The sequence below is a fragment of the Epinephelus fuscoguttatus genome, linkage group LG13 (assembly GCF_011397635.1).
Source record: "Epinephelus fuscoguttatus linkage group LG13, E.fuscoguttatus.final_Chr_v1".
Lineage (NCBI taxonomy): Eukaryota > Metazoa > Chordata > Actinopteri > Perciformes > Serranidae > Epinephelus > Epinephelus fuscoguttatus.
Genome location: NC_064764.1, coordinates 33,491,125 through 33,517,206, shown reverse-complemented (window position 1 = coordinate 33,517,206; position 26,082 = coordinate 33,491,125). Strand labels below are relative to the sequence as shown.

Here is a 26,082-nt window from a genome sequence, read left to right as displayed (position 1 = left end):
GCTGTGAGTCTTTGGCTCCGGTTAGCAGAGGGCCAACACTTGTTTTATTTCGTTGACTGTCAGACTTTCTTTTGGACTATTGATAAGTCCGTCCTCCTTTTTTGGGTTGCTTTGCAGTGTAAACAGTTGTTGCGAGTGCTGGAATAGCAACTTTCTCTGCAGGATTCTCAACCATTGCATCAGGCTTTCACTTAAGGGACCTGCATGCACATCTGCATTTGTAGAATAGCCAATAGGAATGACCTCTCTCTAAAATGACCTGCAAATGGCCACAGTCGCATGTCACAGCCTAGATTTTCTAAAGCCTGCAAAGAGAGCCAAGTGGAGGTGCAGAGGTCTAGTTTTCTCTCAGCCCACTTGAATTACAATATGTTCAAATTTACTATGGGATTGTTGCCAAATGACGCCAAAGTAAAACTGCCTACCCCAGCTTTAATTGTCTGGGGGACAGTTTTAAGGAGGTAGCACTAGAAACAGACATATTACCATCGTGTATGGCAGACCTGTTAGCAAAACAGTTGCTTTATGACACATCAAGCAGCCACAGACCACCACAGTCACAACATCCAGTACTCACTCATGTTTTAGCTCTGGTCTGGTCTCCACCAACTCCTGGGGATCATTTCTGGGTCTTAATTTTCCTCACCAGCTGGGTGTTAACTTCTGTTTCTATCATTTGGTGCTGTGCGGGTAGCGTAAAGTGGTTTTTATCAGAGCTTTTTCTGCTGGGAACAGCTGTGTGCTGCTGCTGGAAACAAGGCAGACGAGGACAGCGAGCCTGAACCACAACAGTTAATGTGTCACTCAACCAAAACGATGAGGTTAAAAATCTGTAGAGCCGAAGAAGTGATTGACAATTCTCTGTGGGTTTGTCACTACAAATGACAGCTTTCACATTACATGTAGTCATTTCACTCATCATTAAAATACAGAAACGATGATGGAGCTGTAAGAGTTGCCACTGTAGTTTACCATCGAAGCAAAAAAAAAAAGCTGAAATCGAAATGTGAAACGTTACAAAATGTTTACCCAATGTATTTTTTTCAGTCACTGCATAATGTATTTCATACAAAAGATGCAAGCATAGAAAATTTGAGATACGTCCCACCAATGAAACACCCCATGCATTATGCAGTGTATGTATATACAGCAACAAAGAAACTTGTGTGGAGCTGAAATGAAACTTCAGAGTGGCTGAGGTTATCCATGCTTTTCTTTCTGATATGCAGTTGATGTCTGTGGGACATGCTGTAATCCGTTGTGCCGCTCTATCTTTGTAAATGTTCATTGCATTGATGTTAACTTTGATTTCACTCGCTGTGGCTTTTTCAATGACCCCTAACAATGAGAAAATTAACTTTTAGCGGAGTTAATCTCCTTTTCCTCTGTGTCTAATTAAACATTGCGACTCAATTTATGGTCAGTGTGCGCTTAGATGTGCTGGCCACTGTAATTCCATGACCTGTGAGGGCACCCATGAACACAACAGAATATAGCATGATGGTAATTAAACCAATGGCTGCAACCTTATCCGTGTTGCGGCTGGCCCGCTCCGCTGCAGTTAATAGGTGAGAGATGAAAGTGTATGAAATTATATATGCACGCTCGAAAGGCTGGCAATTATGTGAAACTGAAGGAGGCTCGAGGAAGGGACTATTAATCAGAAGAGTGCGGTTTGAAATTTCTGTGAAGCGCTCATCGTGGTAAAATCCCATTAGCAGGCATTCTAGTCTGAAGGTGACAGTAATGCTTTTATTTTTAGAGAAACGCCTCGACATGTCAGCTTTTTCAAATTCAGACAAGGGCACAGTATGAGACACTGTTATTTCACAGTTCTTTGGGGTTTTTAATGAAACATGAATAAACAGCAAATTAGTCTTTCGGTTGAGTTGCAAGCTTGTGTTCATAATTGCATACAAAAGAATAAAGACAACAGTGAGAAGGGGTCTTTCTTACCTGATAAATAAAAGATCAGGTTTGCAAACTCTAACAAAGGAAGTCGCTTTATTGGTGCCTAATACAAATGCCTGAGAGGTTTGTGTGATCTTTTGTTTTGCTGTCGAAAAACTGTTATTGTTTTGTGCTGCTGCTGTTAATAGCTATATTTGTTCTGAAAGTATCAGAGTGCTGGAAAATTGGCAAACTTTGAAGATAAAAAGGAGTAAACTAGAGCTGCAGCAATGATTCGATTAGTCAGCTGACAGGAATGTTTATTATTAGAAGCTATTTGTTAATTCTCTGGTTACAGCTTTTTACATGTGATTATTTACCTCTCATCTGTTTTATAGCATTGTACAGTAAATTTCTAACAGCTGGTAGGCAGTGGTGGAATGTAACAAAGTGCATTTACTTAAGTATTGTACTTGAGTACAATTTTGAGGCACTTGTACTTGAGTATTTCCATTAATGCTGCTTCATACTTCCATTCCACCACATTTTGGAGGCCAGTATTTTACTTTTTACTTAACTACCTTTATTTGACATTAGTTAGGGTGGGAAGTAGGGCTGCCCGGACTGGTCCGGACTAAGAATTTCCCTAGTCGACCAATAGTCATCATTTTGGGCCATTAGTCGACTAGTTTCCCGCATGTTTACGATATTAATGTAATGATTAAATGATATATTTTGGTGGTTTGAGTTGAAGGTGTGAGAAAGAATAGTATCAGTAACATTGTTAACACTGTGCTACATTACAGAGAAATACAAAACCGTACTAATGAACCTTCATTAATATAGGCCTATATTTTATCTACAAGTGCACGTCACACACTGAGCGAGCCGCCTGTTAATGACGCTGTGGGCTAATGGGCATGTAGCTACTTCCATGTTTCAGATGATACGTCATGTTTGTAGTCGACCAATGAAGATGAGTTTACATATCACCTTGGGTTCGTCCTTCACCTTCTCAAAATGATCCCACACTTTGGATTTCCTGCCCGACATGTTATTAACTAGCCTGTGGAATAACCGCAGGTACCAGCCCTGGAAAATAGGGGCTGTACACATGCTCTGTCTTTAACTGCCTAAACACAAGGTCGGACGTTGGGCTATACTCTTGTGCCTTTTCTATGCCAGCTTTCAAGAGTGCGCCGGCAGGTTGCGTTTGAGGTTGCTTAGCATCCTGAGTGCAGAGCTGATCTTATTCCAGGAGCAGTTTATAAGTGTGTAGGCCTATCGTCTGTGGGACAGATGTAAAGCTCTGGGTAGCACTAACATGATCAACTTTTCTGTATTTATCAGACTGAATATTTACAGAAGAAGGGAAAGATATGTCGGCCGTGATTGGTTTGTAATGTGACTCCTGTCTGACTGCTGAGTGTGGACACTTCCTGTGTCTGTCCTTTCAAATTAACTTCCCACATGGTCCATATACATGACATATATATCAATAAACTGGAATGATATGGCATCGGGGGTTAGTGCTTAATTGAGTTAAAAGGTATTTAAATAAAAGACAACAGTGTGTGAAGTTGGGAGAGTTTTCTTCATTGTGTCTGGACCTTACTTGTGGCATCCCCCAGGGGTCAGTGCTGGGCCCTAAGTTGTTTATCCTTTATATTAATGACATATGCAAAATATCAAAGTGTTTTGAAAGTGGTATCGTTTGCTGATGATACAAATATTTTCTTTTCTGGAGAGCATTTACCTCAACTATTGGAGGATATCACTAGAAAAATGTCTAAGCAAAAAATGTGGTTTGTGATGCATCAATGATTGCTGCTCAGTACTTCTTCTACTGCTGCCAGTTATCAAAATGTAAAACTTCTCCATGACTGTGGTTCAACAGGTGTGTAGGAGACGACCATGAGCCGACTGTGATAGAACAAAGAACACCCACACGCTGTCTTCAGCACTCAGGGTGCCTGCAGATCCTTAAAGAGTCTTAAAATTACAGTTTATAAATACTGTACAATTAAAAGTGATGAAATAGTCGTAATGTTTATTTGTGAAGTCTCAACTGCCTCAAACTTTTATCTAATTTCATTTATCTATCCTTTAATTTTCTTTAATGTTACAAATATTTCAATCTACCGCTGAACATAACACTGTCTTTTTACTTGATGCTTGCACTTACATGTTGGCAGAATGCAGTAAATGTGTCATTACTCACTCTAATAATATTCCTACATAAAACAAAACAAAAACAGCGAAAACAAAAAGATAGTTTGTCCAAAAATCAGTCATAAATTTGGTTTGGTTCAGTTACCCTGTCTACACTTGCAATAATCACAAATTAATTGGAACTCATAAAGTTGTGATTATTGCAAGTCTAAAAGACACTGTGTGGGAGGTTTGTGCTTCACCAAAGCTAGTTAGAAAGAACAAGCATTCATATTGTTTCTTTTTTAATATCTGCTGAAAAAAGAATTTAAGTCATTAACCAAGAAAGTCATGAAAGTCATCCCCTGATATTAAACCCTTGTGTAAAAACTTCTTTTCTTTCCTCAGATGCCTTCCTAACCTGTGTGAACACGGAGGCCGCTGCTCTCAGACGTGGAGCTCTTTCACCTGCGACTGCTCGGGAACAGGATACTCCGGAGCAACCTGTCACAACTGTGAGCAGTTCTTCGCACTTTCATTTCTTCACCTAGTCTCAAACCTGCTATTACGCCCTCTGCACCCCCTCATATATTTTAGGTCCACTGAGCTGTGTCATTTGATTCAGCACACACATCTTTACCTGTCTTGCTCACGGCTTTCTTCGATTTGTGCAACTGAGAAGCAAAGCAAAACCTGGTCCCGCTTCAACATGACGTGACCTTACAATCATTGCTGTTATTCTCACTTTCAAATTTCTGAGAATGTGTGTTTTTTTTTTTACTATATCCTTAAATAGCTTATGGCTGACTTTGGATTGACTCTACATGTAGGAGTTTTTTCTTACGGGTGTCATCTTTTGACGCTCTGCAACATCACCTTGATATTCGCTGTTGAGACGGCTGTTGGAAACTACGTGTGAAATTCCCCTGCCCCAGAATCCTGATTTCTTGTTTATATGCAGGCACAACACAGTTTTCTTTACATGTCGAAGGGAACATGACAGATAAGAGCATCTGCTGAATTAGAAATAGGCCCACCTGTTTTTTTTCCCAACTAAACAGTCATCAACTCGCTCCAAAAACACACTAAATCAATATTTACCTTCTATAGCTCAAACATATCTGAAACCTGAGTATTTGAAACCAAAAAGAGTGAAGAGAGATACTCTGCGTGGAGTTTGGTGTCTTATGTAGCCTTCTAAAATCAGATGACATGAGCGTAAAAGTGCAACAAATGGATTAAACTGTGTATTTCTCTGCTCTCTTGTAAGCTCCAAACGTTAGCATAGCTTATTAGCTAACAACCTATATTACTTTCAGAGCTAAGTAGGATTTCATTGTGGAGTTACATACAAAATAAAATGCAGCAGCACATCCACAGTGTAGTATCTCCCCACAGTTTGGAAGCTGCTCCTGGATGCTGCTGTATCACAGTGTGGAGCTTACGTTAGCAGCTCTGTCCTTCTCTTTATTCAGTTTGGGCAAGTTTACAGCAACTCAAGCCAAACTCGTTATCTGAGATATGGATGAATTCCTCAAACACATCAGTTGGTCCTCATCCTAAAAGCCTTTTTGTACGGCTTGTGTGTTAAAATTGTGACTTTTTTTTTTTTTTAAATGCAAACAATTACACGTAAATCTAACGGTTCTCTTGTTTATTCAAGTATTTAGCAGCCAAACGGGGTTATGTGATGATGACAAACAACTCTGATTTAACCTTTTTCACCCGTCATAGGCTACTTATAATACTGGAATTAACGAGCTCCACACAGCAATAAGGCAGCAGTGTTGCTGGTGCCACCCATGAAATCCTGTTTCCATGAAGATATGTTCAGTACTCAGTGGCCAGAGACAAATAATTTTGAATTGTGCCTTGAATTACACGTGTGACATTTGTCAATTTATAAGATAATTTTGCATGCCAAGAAAGTCACAGTTGCACACTACCTTGAGGGGTTTGCACAGGCTTCATCCAGACTTCCACCACCGGTTTGCAAATGACTTTATCAGATAACAATACAAGGCAACCAATTAGGACTGTAGTCTCCTGGTCGACTAGTTGATTATTGGTCGCTATGCTCTCGTACGACCAAATTCTCATTAGTCGAATAATCGCCAAAGCAAAAAGAAAAGTGCTACATCAACAGCTTTCCAGGATTAATCCATTATTTCCTGCGGCGGGGACAGGCTAAGTTACCTGTGAAAATGGGGGTGTTTTCCAAACACCCCTGTTGTGGACAGAATGTTGAACTCGCCTACCCTCACGCTCAGCATCGCGGTGACGCAGACCCCCTGTCTGTTTCTGTATACTGACACCATTTCCCTCAGTGGAAACAAAGCTTGTATTCACTTGTATTTCACAGATAAGAAACAATAAATTGTGAAGACAGTAAAGCCTCCACTAAAATAGCATTTTAAGTCTTGTGTGTGATTTATCCTGGCTTCATATGAGCAGAGGAAATCTCTGCTCGTTGCTAAGCTAATGTATGCCATGTAAAATGTCATAGGCTGGCGCTAATAACATTAGCATGTTGTATTTGTTTGGAAAACGTGTTTAGTATAAGACAATTGTCTTGTCGGTGAATTTTGTGAGTTGTAATGGAGCCAAATTATGTGCTGTTACCTTTGTTAAATGTTGCTGTTGTAGTGTAAAGTGCCATAGACTTGTGCTAGTAATGTTAGCATGTAGTATATGTGGGGGTGTTTGTCAGCAATTTATAGTGCTTTATAGTGAAGCCAATTTGCGTACTTGTGTTTGAAATTGTCTCTATTAAGCCATGTTTAATGTGTGTTTAATGTGTGTTTTGAATCAACTATATAACTAAAGTTTGATTAGAACTAAACTTTACAGCACTTAACACAGTCCTCCACCGCCGACTAGTGTTTTGGAGGTGTAACTGCAGAGTGACACAGACACACCACTACAGAAGTAAAAATAACGTGCAGATTTTTTTTTTCCCCACGACGTGGTGAGTTGAAGATTATGTGCGACTTTAGTCGACCAAGATTTTCTTATGTTGACTACAGCCCTGCAACCAATGCAAGATCCATGTAGCGTAGCTAAGTTACAACTGGCTGATTAAACTTAGCTTGCTTCCTCCCACATCGCTACATAGATTTTAATAATAGCTAGATGCCGTAAAATGGCGCGGATTAATTTCAGCAGAGTTGCTCGCCTGGTGCATATGCAAAAGAAGTCTCTAGCTTCCGGGTTTACTTCCGCGGCTCACTAACTATGCGCAGTAGTGTTTCTCCTGCTGGCCCCGCCCACGAGTTACCGCTCAGCTCTCAGACTGTATATTGTGATGACATCACAGGTATTTAAATCATTTATCTGGGCTTGAGGGAAGCTTTACAAATATGAAACCTCCGTGGATCAAAAATTAAGAATAGAAAGATATCATAATTTTACACTTGTGTCTTTTATAATGGTGGCCTGTGGGGAAAATGCTTTTGGCCATAGGGGATGTTTTTGCTGCAATACCACGAGTGGCCACTGGGATTATTGTCTGCAAGGCTAAGCGGTGTTCCTGGGGGCCTGCATCGCTAGCCGTTTTCTAAGCATGTTTGGTTGCAGGCACAGACTCACAGCAAAGAAAGCTCACTCCCGTTGCTCTGTGATTGGATAATATAATGATATGTTAATCTGAGCATCCCCATTGGCTGCAATATGAGGAAGCAAGGACAATTTTTTGTACTTGTAGTTAAGAGTTATAGTCACGCATGTAATTGAGTTCTGCGTGAACTTTTTTTAAACCATAAACAGATAGATGTGTAACCACAAACCTTTTTTGTAACTGTAAACTTTCGTGTAAATTATAAATCTTCTCAGCATTAAATCTATTTGTTGAGATAGTTTTTTCCACACACATATTTGTATCCATACACTATTTTTTCACACATTCGAATACAGTCACAAGCAGCTACAATATGTTTGACCCTATTTTGACTCAGTGGAATACATTGTGTTCAAGGCCTTCAGTAGTCTGTATGTATAAGCAGAGGGATTTCCAGCACGACCTCATCTACTTCCAAGGTGCATGGAGAAGGTGAAACAATCTCTACACTAGTTGTAGTATCCATATAGGGGTGGCTGCTGTGCCATAATCTGTATTAAAGCAAAGAATGCCAATATAGATAGAACAGACACAAGCGCTTTTTTAAGTATGGAAACAATAACCTCTAAACAGCTCGTAAATAATAATAGATTCTGCAGTCAGATGACTCAGCAGGGGAGAGCTGTCGGTACGTGGGCTGATTCTTGGAGGAATTACTGATTCCTGTCCCCGCTCTGCTTCTTCCAGCCATCTACGAGTCATCTTGTGAGGCCTACAAGCTGATTGGCAGCTCCTCGGGCTTCTACTCCATTGATCCAGATGGGAGTGGTCCCCTGGGGCCCGCACAGGTATACTGCAACATGACAGGTAAGATCATTGTAATTCACACGTTGTCACCTTTTACCCTTTTTGAGTTCCACTGAGGACTGGCAGAAAGCTCAGTGTAAAGAGTCCACTCACTTAGAGAGATCGCACTGCATCGATCCATACCAACACAGCTATCTGACAGTTTACGATCCAGGGAGAAATCATTAAGGCCACTCAGGGCAGTCCCTGAGAGTTTTAACATATCTGTGGGGAGACAGTATCTTTTGTAAATGTCCATGTGGTTAATCTGCAGCACATCAGGAGGAATCTCAGGGTGCTTTCTCACCTTTTGTAAAACCAACCCTGTTTGGGCTGCTGTGAAAGTTGTCAGTCGAACCCTGATGTGGACTGCACGACCCAGGGCTGTGGATCGACTTCCAGTCTGACTGTGGTGTGGTAGTAGTTTCACTGTAGTGTGAAAGCATACAGACTAACCATAGTATATTTTTTATACTATTTCACATGCAGTTTAATAGTAGTTTATAATCAGCATGATGATTTAAAAAGCTGAAGTACTCTTAAATCCACCCCGCTGATTGTAAACTGTTCAGGAGGCAAGCTTATAATCACTCTATATAAGCACAGTACAGTATTTATGTAAATCTTTTGGTAACCATGGTAACACTTATGTCTATCAGCATGTGTGCGTCTGTGCTACTCCCTGTACTCTGCCGGTTCATTAGGTCCATATCATTGAAAGTGAGTATTTCTTTACAAGACGCCTCTTTCCATCCTGTCATTTTCATGACATGCAGTCAATTTGCAGTCTAATAATACCAATGGTGCTTATAGTTGGAGGCATTAAAGTGCTGCCTGCTCTGCTGTTTGTCCCCTGAGTTTGGTTTCCCCATGATGGGTGCTGATGTTTACGCTTCCTGGTTCGTTTGTTGAAAAGCCAGTGTGAAGACGAGCTGGACTTCAGATGTGAAGCACCTTTAAATTGTCATTTAATCTGTTATTGGGTCCTAAAATCTTATTTTCTGATGTAGCCTGCTTGTAAATGACGTTCAGGACACCACGCTGTTATACCTGACAACGTTTTCTAACAACATAGCCCTTTTTAATGAACATAAGACAGCAGTACACTTTCTCCAGCACAAAGACAACAGTATATAAAGCCCTGTTTCCACCAAGCAGTACAGTATAGTTTAGTTCAGTGCGCAGTTTTTCTGTTTTCGCTGTGAAAAGTTGTGGATGGTACCAATGGAACCGTTCTGTACCGTCCCCATGTTTGGTCCCCCCTCTGTTGGGGTACCTAGCACACAGATCTGGTACTAAAAGGTGGAGCTGTGAACACTGCAGTCTGATTGGTCAGTAGAGGACGGTCACTCTGCTCAGGGCTGAGTTGTGTCTGGTTTTGAGGCTCATGTAACCACTGTTCATACTGTGGAGAGGTTTATTAGTAAACTGTAACTATAAAATGAAAGGATGTGTTGCTGCCTCTCACAGCAGCTGGAGTCTGAGAAATAGTAACTTCATTCACTGGGCTGACTGCTGGTAACTTTTAAGGTGGAACGTTTACTTGTGATGTTACTCAATGCATGAGTGGGTGACTTGGATCAATCAGCAAACCTTAAATTTCACTGTAACAACTTTGACCAGTGCTTTAGTTTTGTTGTCTCTCTTGGGTGACATACATTTTTAGTGACTAACAAGATGGCGGCACGCACGGACGCAGCCTCCTGAGGCTCTTCGAATCTGGTGTTATTTTTGTGTTTTTCGTATGTCCATGCCTATATAAACCACCTCTACAGTCACCAGGAGTTACTGGACATTGGCTTCTACATGAAGCAGACATTTACAGACGAGTCTCGCCGCTCTTATATTCCAATCCCCCGCAATTTCGTTGTATATGTAGCATCCTTTTGTTCTTGTGCAATGACAATAAAGGCTTTCTATTCTTTTTATTCTAATGAGTGGATCTTCAAGCGTTTTGTATGTTAATTTCCACTGAATTATGTGAGCTGCATAAATTCTAATCCTCACTCGGAGAAAAAAAAAAAGCATCACAGGGCGTCATTCCTGTGGGCTCCAGCAACACTAAACCCCTGAGCTTGCCTGAGAAGGACTAAATGCACAAACTCGCTATTTTCAAATATCCCATGGAGAGAGACTCTCACTGCAGCCTGTTTTATTTTGTTCTGAAAGTGTCGGCGTGCAGCCTCGTTCTGTGGACAATAAACGAGGTGCAGACTGATAAAGGAGGAAATACAGTGAGTGCTGGACGGAGCAGTGAGTGATAACAACCCCGCCCACATTTAAGAGGACTGTTTGTGGTGGAAACACTAGGGTCTAGGTACCATGTCTGAAGGGTTACTGTTGGTTCCAGAGGTACCATATCGAAAGTGTTTGGTGGAAACAGGGCTTATACAGCCTCTCTTCGCTGGTAACAGAAATATATATAAAAATAAAACTGCATCAGTCATTACACATTAATTAATTACTTCACAATTAGATACATCAATTTTCTATATAATGTACAATCTGTCATCACTTAATCCATCCAGTTATTTAGTGCCAGTCCTCCCACGGCAGACGTCTTTCACATGACACACGTGTTACAAATCTGCTTAAATCATTTACAATGCACAACCATCCTTCATCAGCTTTAGCCTGATAGCTTAGTTAAACTCTTTTTCATTAACACTTCAGTTAACACTGAAGCAATTTGGGTGTTTCATCAGTTCTCATAAGAGCAATTATCTGAAGCTCTGGCTGTGCTGTTCTTCCCTGTACCAGCCACTGCTATCATGCTGCAGAGTCATTGTGTGTGACATCACACTGGCTACACTTAAAAAAGAGACGAGGAGCTTACAGCTAAAGCATGACATATCAGTATGTTTACACAACATCCTGCCTTATCCTGCCTTTAAAGGGATACTTTGCCGACAAAAATGTAGGTAGTTTGTGCAAATGAACTGTGGTAAACTTCCCTTCATCTCCTCCCTTCTCGCCTCCCGGTTTCACTGGCTCTTGGGTTGTTGCTCAAACTACAGGACGTATTTCCATATTTTTGTATCACCAGCTGCCACCATGAACACAAAAAGTATAGAAGCAGATCAAGAGGCAGACCCACCCCTCTGTCTCTCAAACTCAGACTGAAATCCAATCACATGGTAAAACTAGGCAGTACTAATTGAATATATATCAAGATTATGTTGCTGCATCGCCTATTTCTCACTTACAGTACTTTTAGAAACATATTTTAGTGTTGTGTTTAGCTGTAATAATGAGAGTTCGGGAACAGGAAGTGGCTGCTATACTGTTTCCTGCACAGTGAAAACAGAGGCTGAAAAACTGAGATCAAACTGTAAACTGCGCTCATCAAATATAAACCAAAATTGTGTTACTGAGTTGCCTATTACTGACATCAAACCTTTAAAAAACATGTTCTAGCTTACTGTTTCACTGTAACAGATTGTAATTGTTACATTACATCACCTACCAGCGGGATTGTTTTTTGGTCTGGTGTGGTGCAGTGCATTCTGGTAGTTGTAGGTTTTTTTCCCCCTTGAGCAAAAGCGTCCTATATCTCTGTCTTCTGTGGTCACACAGCATAAATTTCAAAATTATTGTATCTTACTACTGCACAGACATTCTAGTTTTATCAACACTTTGAAACCTGGAGTGACATCACTTTTCTTGTGCTGTTGTCAGACGCCTTTTGCAAGTATTCAAACCTTTAAAACCCTGAGCGCATTTGTGTGTTTTCTTTCAAAACATAGGGAAAAAAGGCAGTTAGCAACTTGGTAGGAGATGTCCCACAAGTTGCAAAGAAAAAAAATCAGAAAATTATTAATTTTCTTGAAATAGTACCTCTTTCATTAAAAAGAAAAACAAGTTACCATAGTGCCCTCGACAAATAATGCAAGCACCCCTGGGTTCAGTTCACCACAAGAACCATCCTGGGCTTTTCAGGTTTGACTAAAATCAACTGTGCACAATTTATGGCTACTCAGATTAAAAAGTGTCACAATTTAACAAGCTTACAAGTCTAAAGCCCCACCAGTGGCCTCTAGAGGCTGTAATTTACATTAGAGTATTGGGTCATTAAAGTCAAAAGGGTTGATCCCCTTGGGAGCACTAATCTGCTCAGTAAATTTCATGGCAGTCCGCCATTAAATTATGAGATTTTTTTTTGGGCAGGACCATATTTTAAACTGAGGGTGGTGCTAAAGAAAAGTGTCATTTCCCAATGAATTTCACAGCACTCTGCCCAGTACATTTGGATTTTTTGTGTGTGTGTATATGTGTGTGTGTGTGTGTGTGTGTGTGTGAGAGAGAGAGAGAAACTCATTATTTGTGATGCAATCGTCAGGATTTCACCAAAACTATTAACACTGATCTCCTGGTGACGGTGAATATCCACATCCACCAATATATTGGCGTACCCCATAGGTGGAAAAATTGCAATATTAAACAACACTGGAGATGTTTTATTTATTTGTCTGCTGTAATTTCGGGTGTTTGGACATTGCTAACATTTCTGCTGAGCGTCTGGCTGTTTGAATTGATTTGAATGAGAGCAGGAGAGGAGAGCGGCTGGCTTTGTTTCTGCCTGCTCCTATTAGGTGCAGTGTTTCCTGTTTGTGAGCGGGCAGTGTCTGAATGCAGTTCCTCCTGCTTTTTGAAATCACTCATTCTTGAGAACTGGGACAAAACCCTTTTTTGGGGGCTTTTGACTTTCACTTAATTAGGCTTGGAAAATATATTTAAAATCTTAACTATTAAACCTTGTAGTGGGCAAACCTCCCAGTGCTTTCATTTTTTCTTGAATGGCAGACATAATGGATGTCAGAGGTAACATCTGGTGGAGCTGATGTCCTACGGTGTTGACAAAAAAGTTATATATTTATTAATTACACAGCAGTCAAAGTGAGTAGCCATTTAATTTTCTCAAAGTTGCTGAAACATCTCTTAATGCTCGTCAAAATACTTACTTTTAAACCGTAATTCTTAATTACTTTGGATTTAAAAGGGCAATGTTGACAAAGTTGACATTTTATGGTTGAGAAACACCTGATAGCAATATTATTTAATGACTTTACCAAATAATAGAAAGTATTACAAGTACCTTTTTGGAAACCAGGAAGTGAGATAGGAGTCCTTATACAGCTAACTCCTTTTATACCTGATAAAATGTTCTTTTAGAAGAGAAGAGAGGAGCTGACAAAACCCCAAGAGACACCTATAAGAGCCAACATTTTAATAAAAAATATATTTAAAAACAAAGATGATTATAGCAATACAAATTTACACAGATGTTAACAGTACACACTGTTAGTTTTAGGGTTTGAAGGCTTTTAAAACACATTTTAATCATTTGAAGTTGTGAATTCTCATCTGGAACAAGGGTGTTTTCTGGCACTGGACAAGTTTAGAAGATTAAAAAAAGAAAGCAAATAAAAATATTCTACAAGTATTATTTATTTAATTTAAATAAATCCTTTAAAAATAATGTTTCACAAACCAGAATCAGTGTGTTGATAAGTTAGAATTTTAAGGGGTTTTTGGTAGGACATAATTTATGCCACTCATCAAGAATGGGTAAAATATATTTTGTAAATTACACACTTGTGTCCTGATATTTTTGTGCAGCCCAAGCAAATACAGTTGATCTCTTGCTGAAAGAAGAGTCAAGTAATTTAGGTGTGAATAAAATCATTACAAAACATGTACAGACATCCATACCCATTTGACCCTTGATTATCTGCAGTATAAAATAACTGTTACACCTTCCATTGTCTCTCCCTATCAGACCGATAGCGTGGTCTTTTGATGGCAGGAACACAATGTGCTCCATATCACCGGAACAATCACCTGAGATGTGACATTTGACAGACAGGGAGCCGGACACAACCCGATCCACGGCCCTCGTGACATGTAGGACAAAACACTTGCAGTGAAGTTTTGACACTGTGGAGACAGTATTCATCACCCGGCTGTCACAACTTTCTCAGCTGCTTTGTCCTTTGCAAGGTTAATGTACCGGTGACGTTACAGAGAGGAGCGCTGCCACCTCTCCGCTGTCTGGTCCTGGCATTATGTGTTTTCAGTCCTCCCCGCACAAAGCTGAATTGTTGGGCAGCAGAAATGCCTCTACTTGACCTCAATTAAGGAATCTATTAGAAATGTAAATAGCTCTAAGCCTGACAACCTGATGTGAATAATCACAAAGTGGAGAGGGATTTTCTCCAAGGCAGAGCAAACATGAAGTCTGTATAATGAAAATGGAGCGGGGATGAAAATAAGATGAGTCCTCGTCTGACTCTACTGTACAAACTCTGGACTCCCTTCGTCTCAAGTGTCTCACACTGTAAGCAGCACATAAAGACCATCAGCAGAAAGCTGTGATAAGATTGTCTTGTGGAACTTTAAGATTTATTTTCAGGATTTTTAAGGTTCGCAGAAGGTCATCAAATTGTGGTTTGGAAACATGAGCGTTCATTAGGATTGCAGTGATGAAAAATTGCAGCGATTTTTGAAATGTCACCAGTAAACATTGATGTTTCCACCAGCAACACAGAATCACTGACTCACTAATGAACTTGGCCACAGTTCTGACATGTACAGTAAAATATGACACACAAATCAAAATGCCCCTGTAACACCATGGTATTTATTTTTAGCAGTTCATTAATTTCATGTTTCAGACTTGCCTATTTAGGAAATTTCAGAGTGAAAAACAGTTTTAGTTTCCACATCGAGGGATTTGGTGCATAACAATTAACAGTGCAAAGTCAAGAGACATGATATAAAATAGAAAGATATACAATAGAAATCAGGGGAAACTATACAAATATGTACAAATCTAGGGCAGCATGGAAGTGCAGTAGTTATCGTTGTCCCCCCACAGCAAGAGGGTTCCTGGTTCGAACACAGGGTGGGGAGTTTGCATGTTTCCCTGCGTCAGTGTGGGTTTTCCTTGGGTACTCCAGCTTCCTCCGACAATCCAAAGACATGCAGGTTAATTGGTAACTCTAAATTGTCCGTAGGTGTGAATATGAGTGTGAATGGTTGTCTGTCTCTATGTGTCAGCCCTGTGATAGTCTGGTGACCTGTCCAGGGTGAACCCTGCCTCTCGCAACCCTCAACAGGATAAATGGTTATGGAAAATGAATGAATGAATGAATGTAAAAATCTAAGTTTTTGAATCTGTTTTTACTTCCAGTTCTTGTTTAGTGTGGTGCTATTTTTGCCATGTTCTGTTACTTGAAAGTATTTTTGTATTTATTGTATTTGTATTTATTTTATAGTTTGTATTTATTTTACGCATTATTGTATATTATTTTATATATTATATTGTATTAAATTTTGCAAACATTTTTAAATTTACATATTTATTTTTTAAAAGTGTGCTATGTCATGAAAGAGAGAAGCATAATGGTCCTATTCCAAATTGATATACACAAATTTAAGGCGCATTTTCTGAGTAAGAAAAATTACATAGTGTAACAATGAATTCTCAAAAGCATAAATCCAACCAAGTTGCCAGCATAAATGTTGGCCTTTTATATTCCTGAAAACCACAGATAGGTTACATTGGTACGTTATTATTAGCAAATATGGTCCGAAAAAAGATCATGGTTCGGCTTAAAATACCACAATGCTAGCTGGAAACACAGTGACGTCTCAGTAAAAAAAGCTGCTTTTGTGGCACAATCCCTTGTGGATAAACAGTGTCGTGACGCTAAAAGACATCCACATTTGGTGGCTAAAATGCCACTGGAAACACGGCAATGACTCGCTAAAACACACTGGGTATGTTGTTTGTTGGTCTCAAACAGTCGACATGAGGACTTAATTATGGTTTACAATGTTAAGTTTTTTTGTACCCATCGGGTCCACTGATCCCAATAGCTAGGACAAATTAAAAATGCATACCAAATAAAAGAGGATACTACGTCACCTTATCAACATTGATATGATACATATTTAACATAATGTATTTGTGGTTTGCAGAATCGTACAATGACATAATTGTCTTCTGGCGACTGGGCTGCATAAATCATGTTTCCTCTTCATGACAAAATAGATTGTGACATTTGCTCTCGGATATAAACCTGCTAAGAATAACTGCTTTTGTATGTGGAGGAAATGGTGCAGATGAAGCACTAATGCTAACAGACTGACATGTTTTTGCTCTCAGAGGTAGCTGGTGCAGTGGATTTGTGCTAACGGACTGTTTTATATTTAGAGGGCAGGCTGAGGACGTTAGCATATTGTTACAGTATCACCACACTTCAAACAGTCAAAGGTGTGAACTGTGGTTTCAGGCTAACACTGACATGTATTGTCAGAAGGTGAGCATGGTGAGATCATGCCAACAGTCTAACATGTATTTAAAGAAGTTGTTACAGTCGGTTTGATGCTAACAGATGACCCTTTTTTTTTTCTTACAGAGGAGAAGGTTTGGACAGTGTTGACGCACAACAGCACAGCTCCTGTGAGAGTCCAGGGCTCCTCTATTCACAAACCTCACATCATGAAGTTCAACTACAGCGCCTCAGCTGAGCAGCTCCGCGCCATCGTATCAGGGTCGGAGCAGTGCCAACAGGAAGTGGTTTACAACTGCAAGAAGTCTCGTCTGTTTAATACGAAAGGTGAGTTTGATTTCCCTCTTGCTTGCACTGAGCTGTAGTATTTATGAGCTGTGATTGAATAATTGTTTTATGCCAACAGAAACTGTAAAATGTGTCATGGACATAGGCACTGTGATGGCACCCAATGAAGTGACCGTATTTAGTAGAGTGTGGTGCTAAATCCTGTGCCTAGCTGCTAGCTTGGTTAGCACAGAGCATTTACAGCCATTGTTAACTGTGATAATTCTAATGCTTATTTTTTGCTAGTGAAAAGTAGGTTTATAGCCATTAAAACAAAATGTACTTACCGGAAAAACTGAACAACTAACAGTCATTTCTTGGGTTACCAAAACATTTCAATTAGCCTGACGTTCATGAGCTGAAAACACACTGAAGTTGTGATGCTACTGCTACACCTGTACTCTGAGAATGTGGTTACCTTACCTAACAAATATTGTTGTCATGGTAGTAATTAGGGTTGTCAGATGTATTCATTTATTTATTCATATCAATTCTGAATCTTTGAAATGGTTCCAATACTCTGCGTATTTCTATCTTAATGTGTATTACGGTCATTCTGCTGTTCTCTGCCACTAACCAAGAAAAGTCGTCATTGTATATATTTACATATCTTTTACCCAAAAGTTTTAGAGTAAATTATATACCCTAAATGTGAATTTCTACCGTATCGCATCATGTCGCAATTGCATCGTATCGTAGCGAAAACAGTATTAAATAGCAATTTATAATGTCATATTGACATTAGAAATTCCAGTATCGTCACAACACTAGTAGCAATGGATGTCACCCATGGACCCCAGGATAGCATGGTGCATTTACAGCTATGGTTAACTGTGATAATTCTAATGCTAATTTTTGCTAGCGACAGAACCAAAAACCATAAAACAAAATGTTCTTTCCAGAAAAACTGAACATGCAACTCCTTAGAAGATTTTTAGTACAATTAAATGCGAACAAGACAATAGCAACAGTTACGGCTCTGCCTATACTCTGGGTTAGAGTTAGGGTTTGGGCGCACATATGTCACTCAGCGTGACCACTTCTTTAATTATGCACAACTTTAATCCTTAATAACATTTAAACGAGTGAGTTATATAAAAATTTACACCCCATACGGTTGCCATGAAGAGGAAATTAGCTATAGAAACCCACACTGTTTTTATACCAGGCTGTAAACATTTATTTCTGCCATAAAATTGTGTATTTTAACATGGGGGTCTATGGGGATTGACTCGCTCTTTGAGCCAGCCTCATGTGGCCATTCTAAGAACTGCGTTTTTTGGCACTTTGGCGTTGGCTTCGTTTTTCAGCCCCAGTGGTTGCTGCTTGGAAATGGCACAAAATATATATATATGTATATATAGATATGCGCATCTTCTTTGATAGTATATTCCATCGAGCACTGAGGTTCAGAGCAAATCTTAAGGCCCTCACTCACCATCGCTGCCTGTCTGCTAGGGTTGGCTGATGTGCATTGTCCATCTGTAGACATAATCACAGACATGTTGCTTTCTTCTTATCTATGTGAATTTATCCATCTGAGAAATGCTGGAACCTGCCATCTCTGCTCTGTGACATATTTGTAAGACTTACTCTCTGTCCCCAAAGTCTGTCTTGAAATGGGAAAAAGGACTTTACCGTTTGCTGCCCCTGTAGCCTTGAATCTGCTGCAGACTGATTTGGGTCTCGGGGAGCTGATCTCTTTAAATGTTTTCAGAAATAGATTGAAGGAATTGAAAGAAAGTGCATCAGGTTTTAGGTGTTTTCACTAAATATTTGCCTCTGTGTGATCCAATATGTTGACCTGATTTCTTGGTGTGCCTCAATTTTTTTAGTCTTTATCTGTTATATGTTGTATATCTGCAGCTCTGTTTGAATGTGCTGCTGCCTGTCTTGGCCAGGACAATCTTGTAAAAGAGATTTACGAGATATAACGGAACAATTGAAACAGGGACACAGGATTAGATCTGGAATTGAAAATGTGTTTTTTATTTCACTTAAAACAGCTGAGACTCAGCCGAGTAACTGGGCTGTCGGTCCTACCTTTGACCACATGTTGGTTGTGGTGCACACTATTGTATTATAGAGGGGAAAAGAGATTTTGCTGTTGTCCTTTTGGTTTTGGAGACAGATTTAGATCTACAGATGCAGCCAGCTTAGTGGGGGCTCAGACTGAAAACAGCCCTGCATTTGAAAAATGCAAGGGTCTGCATTAGTAAGAGGCGTGTTGCTGGAGATACCAGTGAGACATGAAATATGATCCAGGAAGTCTAGTTTGAGTAACAGATTAATTGCACTTGGAGGCTTTTCAGACGCCAGAATGCTTCACATTGGTTTATAATACTATGAGGAAGGATCTCTTCAGTTAAAATGTGATGTTCATGTTACAAGATGTTCTACCATGAATGTGTGCTTGACATAGACTGTGTACAATAATGGACGTAGCCGCTGTGATGTCACCCATCGGTTTGTGTACTCCCATTTTGAAGCCTCAAGTCATTTTGGCTGATGCCATCTTGGATTTTCTGAACCATGTTTGGACAAATGGGTGGGGCTAACCTTAACAGTTGCTGTTAGCTTGGTTTGCACAGTGCATTTATAGCTGTTGCTAATTGTCATTATGCTAATGCTTATTTTCATGAGCAAAAACACAGGCTTAAAATCATTAAGACATGATGTGCTTAACAGAAAAACTGAACAACTGACTACTAAGAGGTTTTTTTTAGTAACACTTTCATAGATGACCAAAACGTTACAGTTAACATTCATGAACTAAAAACACACTGCAAAGGCGACAGCTACAGCTATGGTACAAATGGAATTGTTCCATACCATCCCCATGTTTGGTCCCCCCTCTGTTGGGGTACCTAGCACACAGATCTGGTACTAAAAGGTGGAGCTGTGAACACTGCAGTCTGATTGGTCAGTAGAGGCTCAGGGCTGAGTTGTGGCTGGTTTTGAGGCTCATGTAACCACTGTTCATACTGTGGAGAATTTTATAAAATGAAAGGATGTTTTGCTGCCTCTTGCAGTAGCTGGAGTCGTAGAGAAGTTTGTCTCTTGGTTCCAAAGGTACCATACCAAGTGTTTGGTGGAAACAGCTTTGAAGTCGAACGTCACTCACCCTTTCACTCAAAGTGTCCACGCCCTATTTATACGCAACTTTAAGCCTTAATAACATTTAAACAGGTGAGTTATATAAAGATTCACCCCCATACAGTTGTCTTGAATGTTGACATTACCTACAGAGACCAAAACAGTTTTTGTATCAGGCTCTAAACATGTTTTTTTCTGCTGTAAAGTTGGGCATTTTAACATGAGAGTATAAGGGGACTGACTCAGTTTTGGAGTTGGGCTGAAGTAGCCATTAGAGGACCTGCAGTGTTTGGCACAAAAGCTTAATTTTTCAGCCCCAGAGGTTGCTGCTTAGTGCTTGTATTTCATTGGCCAGTGCAGCGCCTTGCCAGATGATGTCGCACTGTGTTTTGTCAAAAGTTTTTTGCAGGCCAACCCTTCATTTGTCTGCCAGAGCCCTCTGCATTGGCACCCCCACTGCGCTGGCAGACAGGCCCTGTTTGAATGAATAAATGGGCTGCTTTTTTAAGGCTGAAGTCAATCTGATGATGGCCTTAATGTGGAAGTTGTAAGTCTTGACTGTTGTGTACTTCGCAGCATCAGGGAAATGTTTGTTGTTACATTGTGAATTGAAAGTCAGGCTGTCTGTGCTTTGTCACATTGGGAGCTGCTGCGCCTTCAACACCCTGCCTTCTGCTCTCGCTCTTCTTGTTATATTTTCACACTAACCAGAGAGGCGGTCTCCAATCTTTTTGTGTGCATTCATCTCGAACTGCTTTGGCACCTATGGTGTCCCAAACATTTGCTCTTAAATCATGAAACATTCATGAAGTCCCATCCATTCCCCGGGCACCATGCATGTGCAAACAAACAAGTTCATTATCACGGCAGACATCAAAGAGAGACAGGAAACAGCCTATTTTATAGCTGCATGAACACTTTCAGAAACAATCTGATATTTTTTTGATGGTTGCCTTTGTTGTTGGAGCACAGAAATCTCCTGTGGAAGAAGGTCAAATGTCTCCTTTCTCTTCACTTTGCCGAGCGTGTCGACACAAACAATTTCTCTTTTGATATCAAACATACTTCACAGCATATTCAAATTAATTATTAGACAAAATTGCACTTATCGTGCTAATTTACAGAGAAAAAAACAACAGCAGCAGCTGTTTGAAGCAGCCTACTGGGTTTATTGATGCTGGCATTTGTTCTGGAAGGTTTGGGGATTAGCTGTATTACATGTCCCCTTTGCCATCTCTGTCAGTCTCTACTGTTCGCTTAAACATTGATGTTCAGTCATTTGATGTCCTTGTAGTGGTGTTCAGCCGTGGTCTGATTTGCATTGTTAATTTTTTCCTCCCCTTTTTAAAACCCGGAGTGAATTAAATTTGTTTAGAGGTAACTGTGAGGCTTTTAACGTGAGAGTGAAGCAACAAACATTCACAACAGCAATTTTATGACTTCTCTTCTTGGTGTCGGTTGTGGTTTATTTATTCAGCAGGCACCAACAGAATAAGAGAGCCAAATCTTACATTGTCCAGTATGTGATACAGTTTTTCTGTTTTCAGTTTTTCTTGCTGGAGATGTGGTGTGTCTGACCAGCAGCTGTTGATGCGTGTCTTGTATTTTTGTTTAATTAAAGCAAGCAATTGTAGCGCTCTAAATTCGCTCCTAGTTATTTTGAGATTGATGTATTACCAATTTCATTTTAACTAGTTCTTGTTCTGATGGTTTTTAAAACCAGAATTTCAATACCATTTCGGTGTTAGCCTGTCTGAGGATTCCTCCAGCACCACACTTGCTATTTGTTCTCAGCTCTTTTGTATCGTGGGTGTAATGAACATTGCAGACTCTAGGGGCTGTTTGCAGGGGCTTTAGGAAGTGGTTGCACAAATTTAGATTTTCATTAAAGCTGAAGTGCGGGATTTTTACAAATAAATGAACATCTGTTACATTCAAGCCCTTTCCAGATGAGTTCACACAATGCTGATTAAGGCTGTGTGGCATATAGTGTTTTTCTCCAGCAGAAATGCGCTGGTAGGACACTGGGGAGCACTTCATCCCAGTGCTAAGCTCTGCACATGGGCTTTGTTTCTACAACAACCATATGTTGACATTAAAGGTCTAGTGTGAAGGGTTAGTGTCATCTAGTGGTGAGATTGCAGATTGCAACCAACCAATCCTGTCTGGAGCCATGGTTTGGTTCGTTCGTTCTGGGCTAATGTAGAAACAGTATGACAAACTCTGTGATAGAGGACCCGCTGTGTATGTAGAAATAAACGGCTCATTCTAAGGTAACAAAAACACAGTGATTCTTATTTTCAGGTGATTATACACCAAAGAAAATGTAGTTATGCATATTATATTCCATTCTTCCCATATATCCCCACAAAATCCTACACACTGCAGCTACCGTAATGCTACGTTAACCAGGGGTTGACAGCACAGCTATAAACAAGCTGGCATTATTCATGGTGACAGTGACAACACCAGCATCTCTCGGTTCAGATATTTTCAACTCGAGGTACTCGAAGTGGCCACACAAAGATGCCAGAGTGCTCTGAAAAAGAGCAGCACCTTCTCTGTGGGTTCTCTCCTTATTGGGAGCAATTTTTTAAAAAGATGGCACTCAGAAAAAAAACATGATATTTGGACACTCAGCCTAAGCCTGTCAATGTCAGAGAGAGCTCTTTGTATTTCAAGGTGTGTTGTGTCTGTGGCAACTTAACTGCACTGGCACACTGGTAGTGGTGCGTTTTATATCAGCCAGCCAGAGCTGAAGGGGGCAGGAAGGAAAGAGAGACAACAGTGATGGAGCAGCAGCTGTGAGTATGGTGGAAGCTATTGCTGTGTTCACACTATGAGCAACAACGCAACAGCATGAACAGCTACATTATCGCAGAGTCGCTGTTGAAATGTTGCTCAAATGCTTGTTAATGTTGTTACATCATCACAGGCTTGTGTGTGTCTGCTACCTGCCACAAAGCACCTCGACTCAACATCAACTAAATTTGTTTAGTCAAAAATATATCACTGCTTTCAATCGATGTCTGAGCCCCATTTTAACATCACATTTTGCTGCCCCATTGCATCCCTGTGTGCCCCAGAATTCACAAAGAGCTAACATAGTGACAGCTAATTAGGTAAATAACACAGTACAGCAGCTAGGGACAAAAACATATGATTGGTTAATGCCTCACTGCATCTTTAGAGTGCTGAAAAAAGATGGGGCCAGTTAAATTTTGATTGGTAGTGCGTCATGCCCATCCGCAGTGACACGTGTCGGGCGTCATGCCGGGTTTTATTATCATATATAATAATCATATCATTTATATCATATGTTATCTATTCTTTATATTTTTTAAAAGACATTATCAGTGTATTTTCTTGCCAGATTCGCTCGCCACTTGCGTAAATAAATGGACCAGATGCCGTAACTATCGCTGCAGACTAATTGAACTGATACGGTACCGGTACTGGTATCTGGAATTTGGTACCAGTACCAAACGGTACCTTATTTCGGTACTTTTTAACCCTTTGGGCCCTAGGCCTTTTTGGGGTATTTTTACTGCCTTTACTTTTAAGCTCATATCACAGTCATTATAAAGGCTACATACACATGCTATATCTTGTTTTTTTTTTCAGGACAATCTGGGCTAACCAGATTTGCCATCATTCCATGTCCTTCAATGCGCCTATATTTTAGATTAATTTTTATATCAATGAAAAAAACAAATCTGTGTGCCTAAATTCTTACATTTTTACATGTATCTCAGCATAGCAAGTTGGAAGTTGACATTCTGCCCTATATGAAGAGGGGACACTCTCTGGAATCTGGCAATATAAGAACCATGATGCTGGGACATTCTGTCACTTCACAGCTGTCCAAAACATGTGGTTTGAGCCAGGCGGACATAATTGCCAGTATTTTTTCATTATTGCAAGAAATTCCATTGACTCATTCACAAGTCAAAAATGTGTTTTATCTGAAAGAAACATGCAATATTTACATCTAAGATCTTTGAAAAATAGTCAACCAAGTGCAATGATGTCCTCCAAGATAATATTTGTTTTTCAGTTTCAGTTATATATTGGGGGGACATTTTGGGCATTGGTGGGGGCAAGTGACTAAGGCCCTGTCATGCATGCATAATTAGGCAGCAAAGTTTGATTGAGTGACAACTGGACAATATGGAGATATTTGCATCTTGAAAGCCGGACTACAAATGTGGATAGACAGGGAGAAACACACGCAAGCCTAAGACGTGGTAAGATACGATATTCCTCACTATATGAAGTGACTGACTACAAGATCTGTATAATGGATTGTAAAGAAATTCATCAGGTTTTTATTTTGTAGACAATTGATCTGGATTTATAGCATGATGGGATGACAGCACCATGATGTGTTTGTATCACTGCTGCTGCACTTTCATGTGATATGCGTGGTATTTCTGTGCAAGCCTGCGTTCGCGAGTAATCCATCCAACAGTAATGTGTGTGCAAAGCTGTATGAAAGCTCTGTTAAACATCATTTTATTGTAACTTTATCAATTGTTTTTCTCTGTGAAAACATTGGATTACCGACAAGTGCTTGGCCTTGTTGGAAAGCTACAGTTCTGCCGTTTCACGTGATATGGCTTCTCGCTGTGACGCACGGTCGCGGAGAAAATCCACAGACAAGAACGGGTGTGAATTTGGACACACTATGCGTCGTGCGGGTCCACAGTCCAAATTTCTCAGTTTCAACATTATATTGATAACATTTAGGAACAGTGCTGCACATTAACTTTTGTCTGCACATTTTTTTTGTCGCCATTGTTGCTGAGTCTGAGGTGCGAGTCATGCGCCTCCACCTCAGGTACCGAAATTTGGCACCGAGTCATTTTAAGTGAATCGGTACTGGGTAGTACCGACGTGAATCGGTACTAAGTACAAAAAGTACAGAGTTTCGGTACCCAACCCTAGCATCCAGTGTGAACAGCTCCATCAGTTAACATGGGCACCGAAAGCAAACTGGCAGCGCTCCATGGAGCAGCGCTTCTACATCCAGTGTGAACCTGGCATCAGTTTGTAGCTTCGTGAAGCTTCCGTTAAAAATGACTTGTAGCCTGTTGCTGTGTCCCTCGTAATGTGAACACAGCATAAGGCGGAAAATCCTAAGAGGAGTCCAAGAGAAGTTTCTGGAGTAGACACTAGAGATAAAAAAGAAACTTGGTGTTCAGAGGAAGAATAAACGTCAAAAAAAGACTTGAAAAGAGCGCTCCTGGGTGCTGAGAGATGAGGCGAGCTCACCCTCAGGCACAAGTCAAAAGCACGTCACCAGTGTTTGTGTAATTACTCTGATTGCCAGAGGGGGGAGACAAAAAGTCCACACTCCAACTTTAATATCCAGTAAAGGAGAGAATTTGCTCTGCTCTCTGTTAACAAGTCCTGTCAATATCAAGCCAATTTAAGGCAGAGAGTGAGCCTCACCTCTCCTTCAGGAAGTATCGATTGTTGTCTTTTCTTATTTGTGTACCTGTTCAGTGTCTGAGCCGTGTTTTAAAACAAGCAGAAGAACAGGAGGAGAGGGGATGCAGTGAGTGCAGCGACAGGGATTTACTGTAGGGGAAAGACAATAAACAGTGTATTATTTGCAACCTTTGTAATGCAAATGTTGGCTCTCTGGCCAGTGTTGTTCTGGCCCACATCATTTTCTGTCCTGCCTGTGTTTCACCAGTGCTTACATTTAACTTCTGTCAGACTGTGGCATCAGACTGTTAGTCATCATCAGATCCTGTTTGGAGAAGATTTCCGTTGTTATCTACACGGGAGCAGGGTTTCACATGGAGGGTGAATTAATGCAGATGGGACATTCATTGCTCCATCAGCCTAATATGACATGTGTATCCATACATATAAACTATAATGTATGCTGGGGAGGACGAAAGCATCGTA

The 26,082-nt window shown here is 40.3% G+C and overlaps 1 protein-coding gene across 1 annotated transcript in view; it reads left to right on the top strand.

Annotated features, from left to right (window-relative positions):
• The window catches only part of cntnap5a (contactin associated protein family member 5a), a 185,780-nt gene that overhangs the window by 104,808 nt on the left and 54,890 nt on the right, over nt 1-26,082 (top strand). The window contains exons 11-13 of the mRNA XM_049595075.1: nt 4,450-4,556; nt 8,345-8,464; nt 16,867-17,067. Coding sequence (XP_049451032.1) covers nt 4,450-4,556; nt 8,345-8,464; nt 16,867-17,067 — 428 coding nt within the window. The remainder of the gene's footprint in view (nt 1-4,449; nt 4,557-8,344; nt 8,465-16,866; nt 17,068-26,082) is intronic.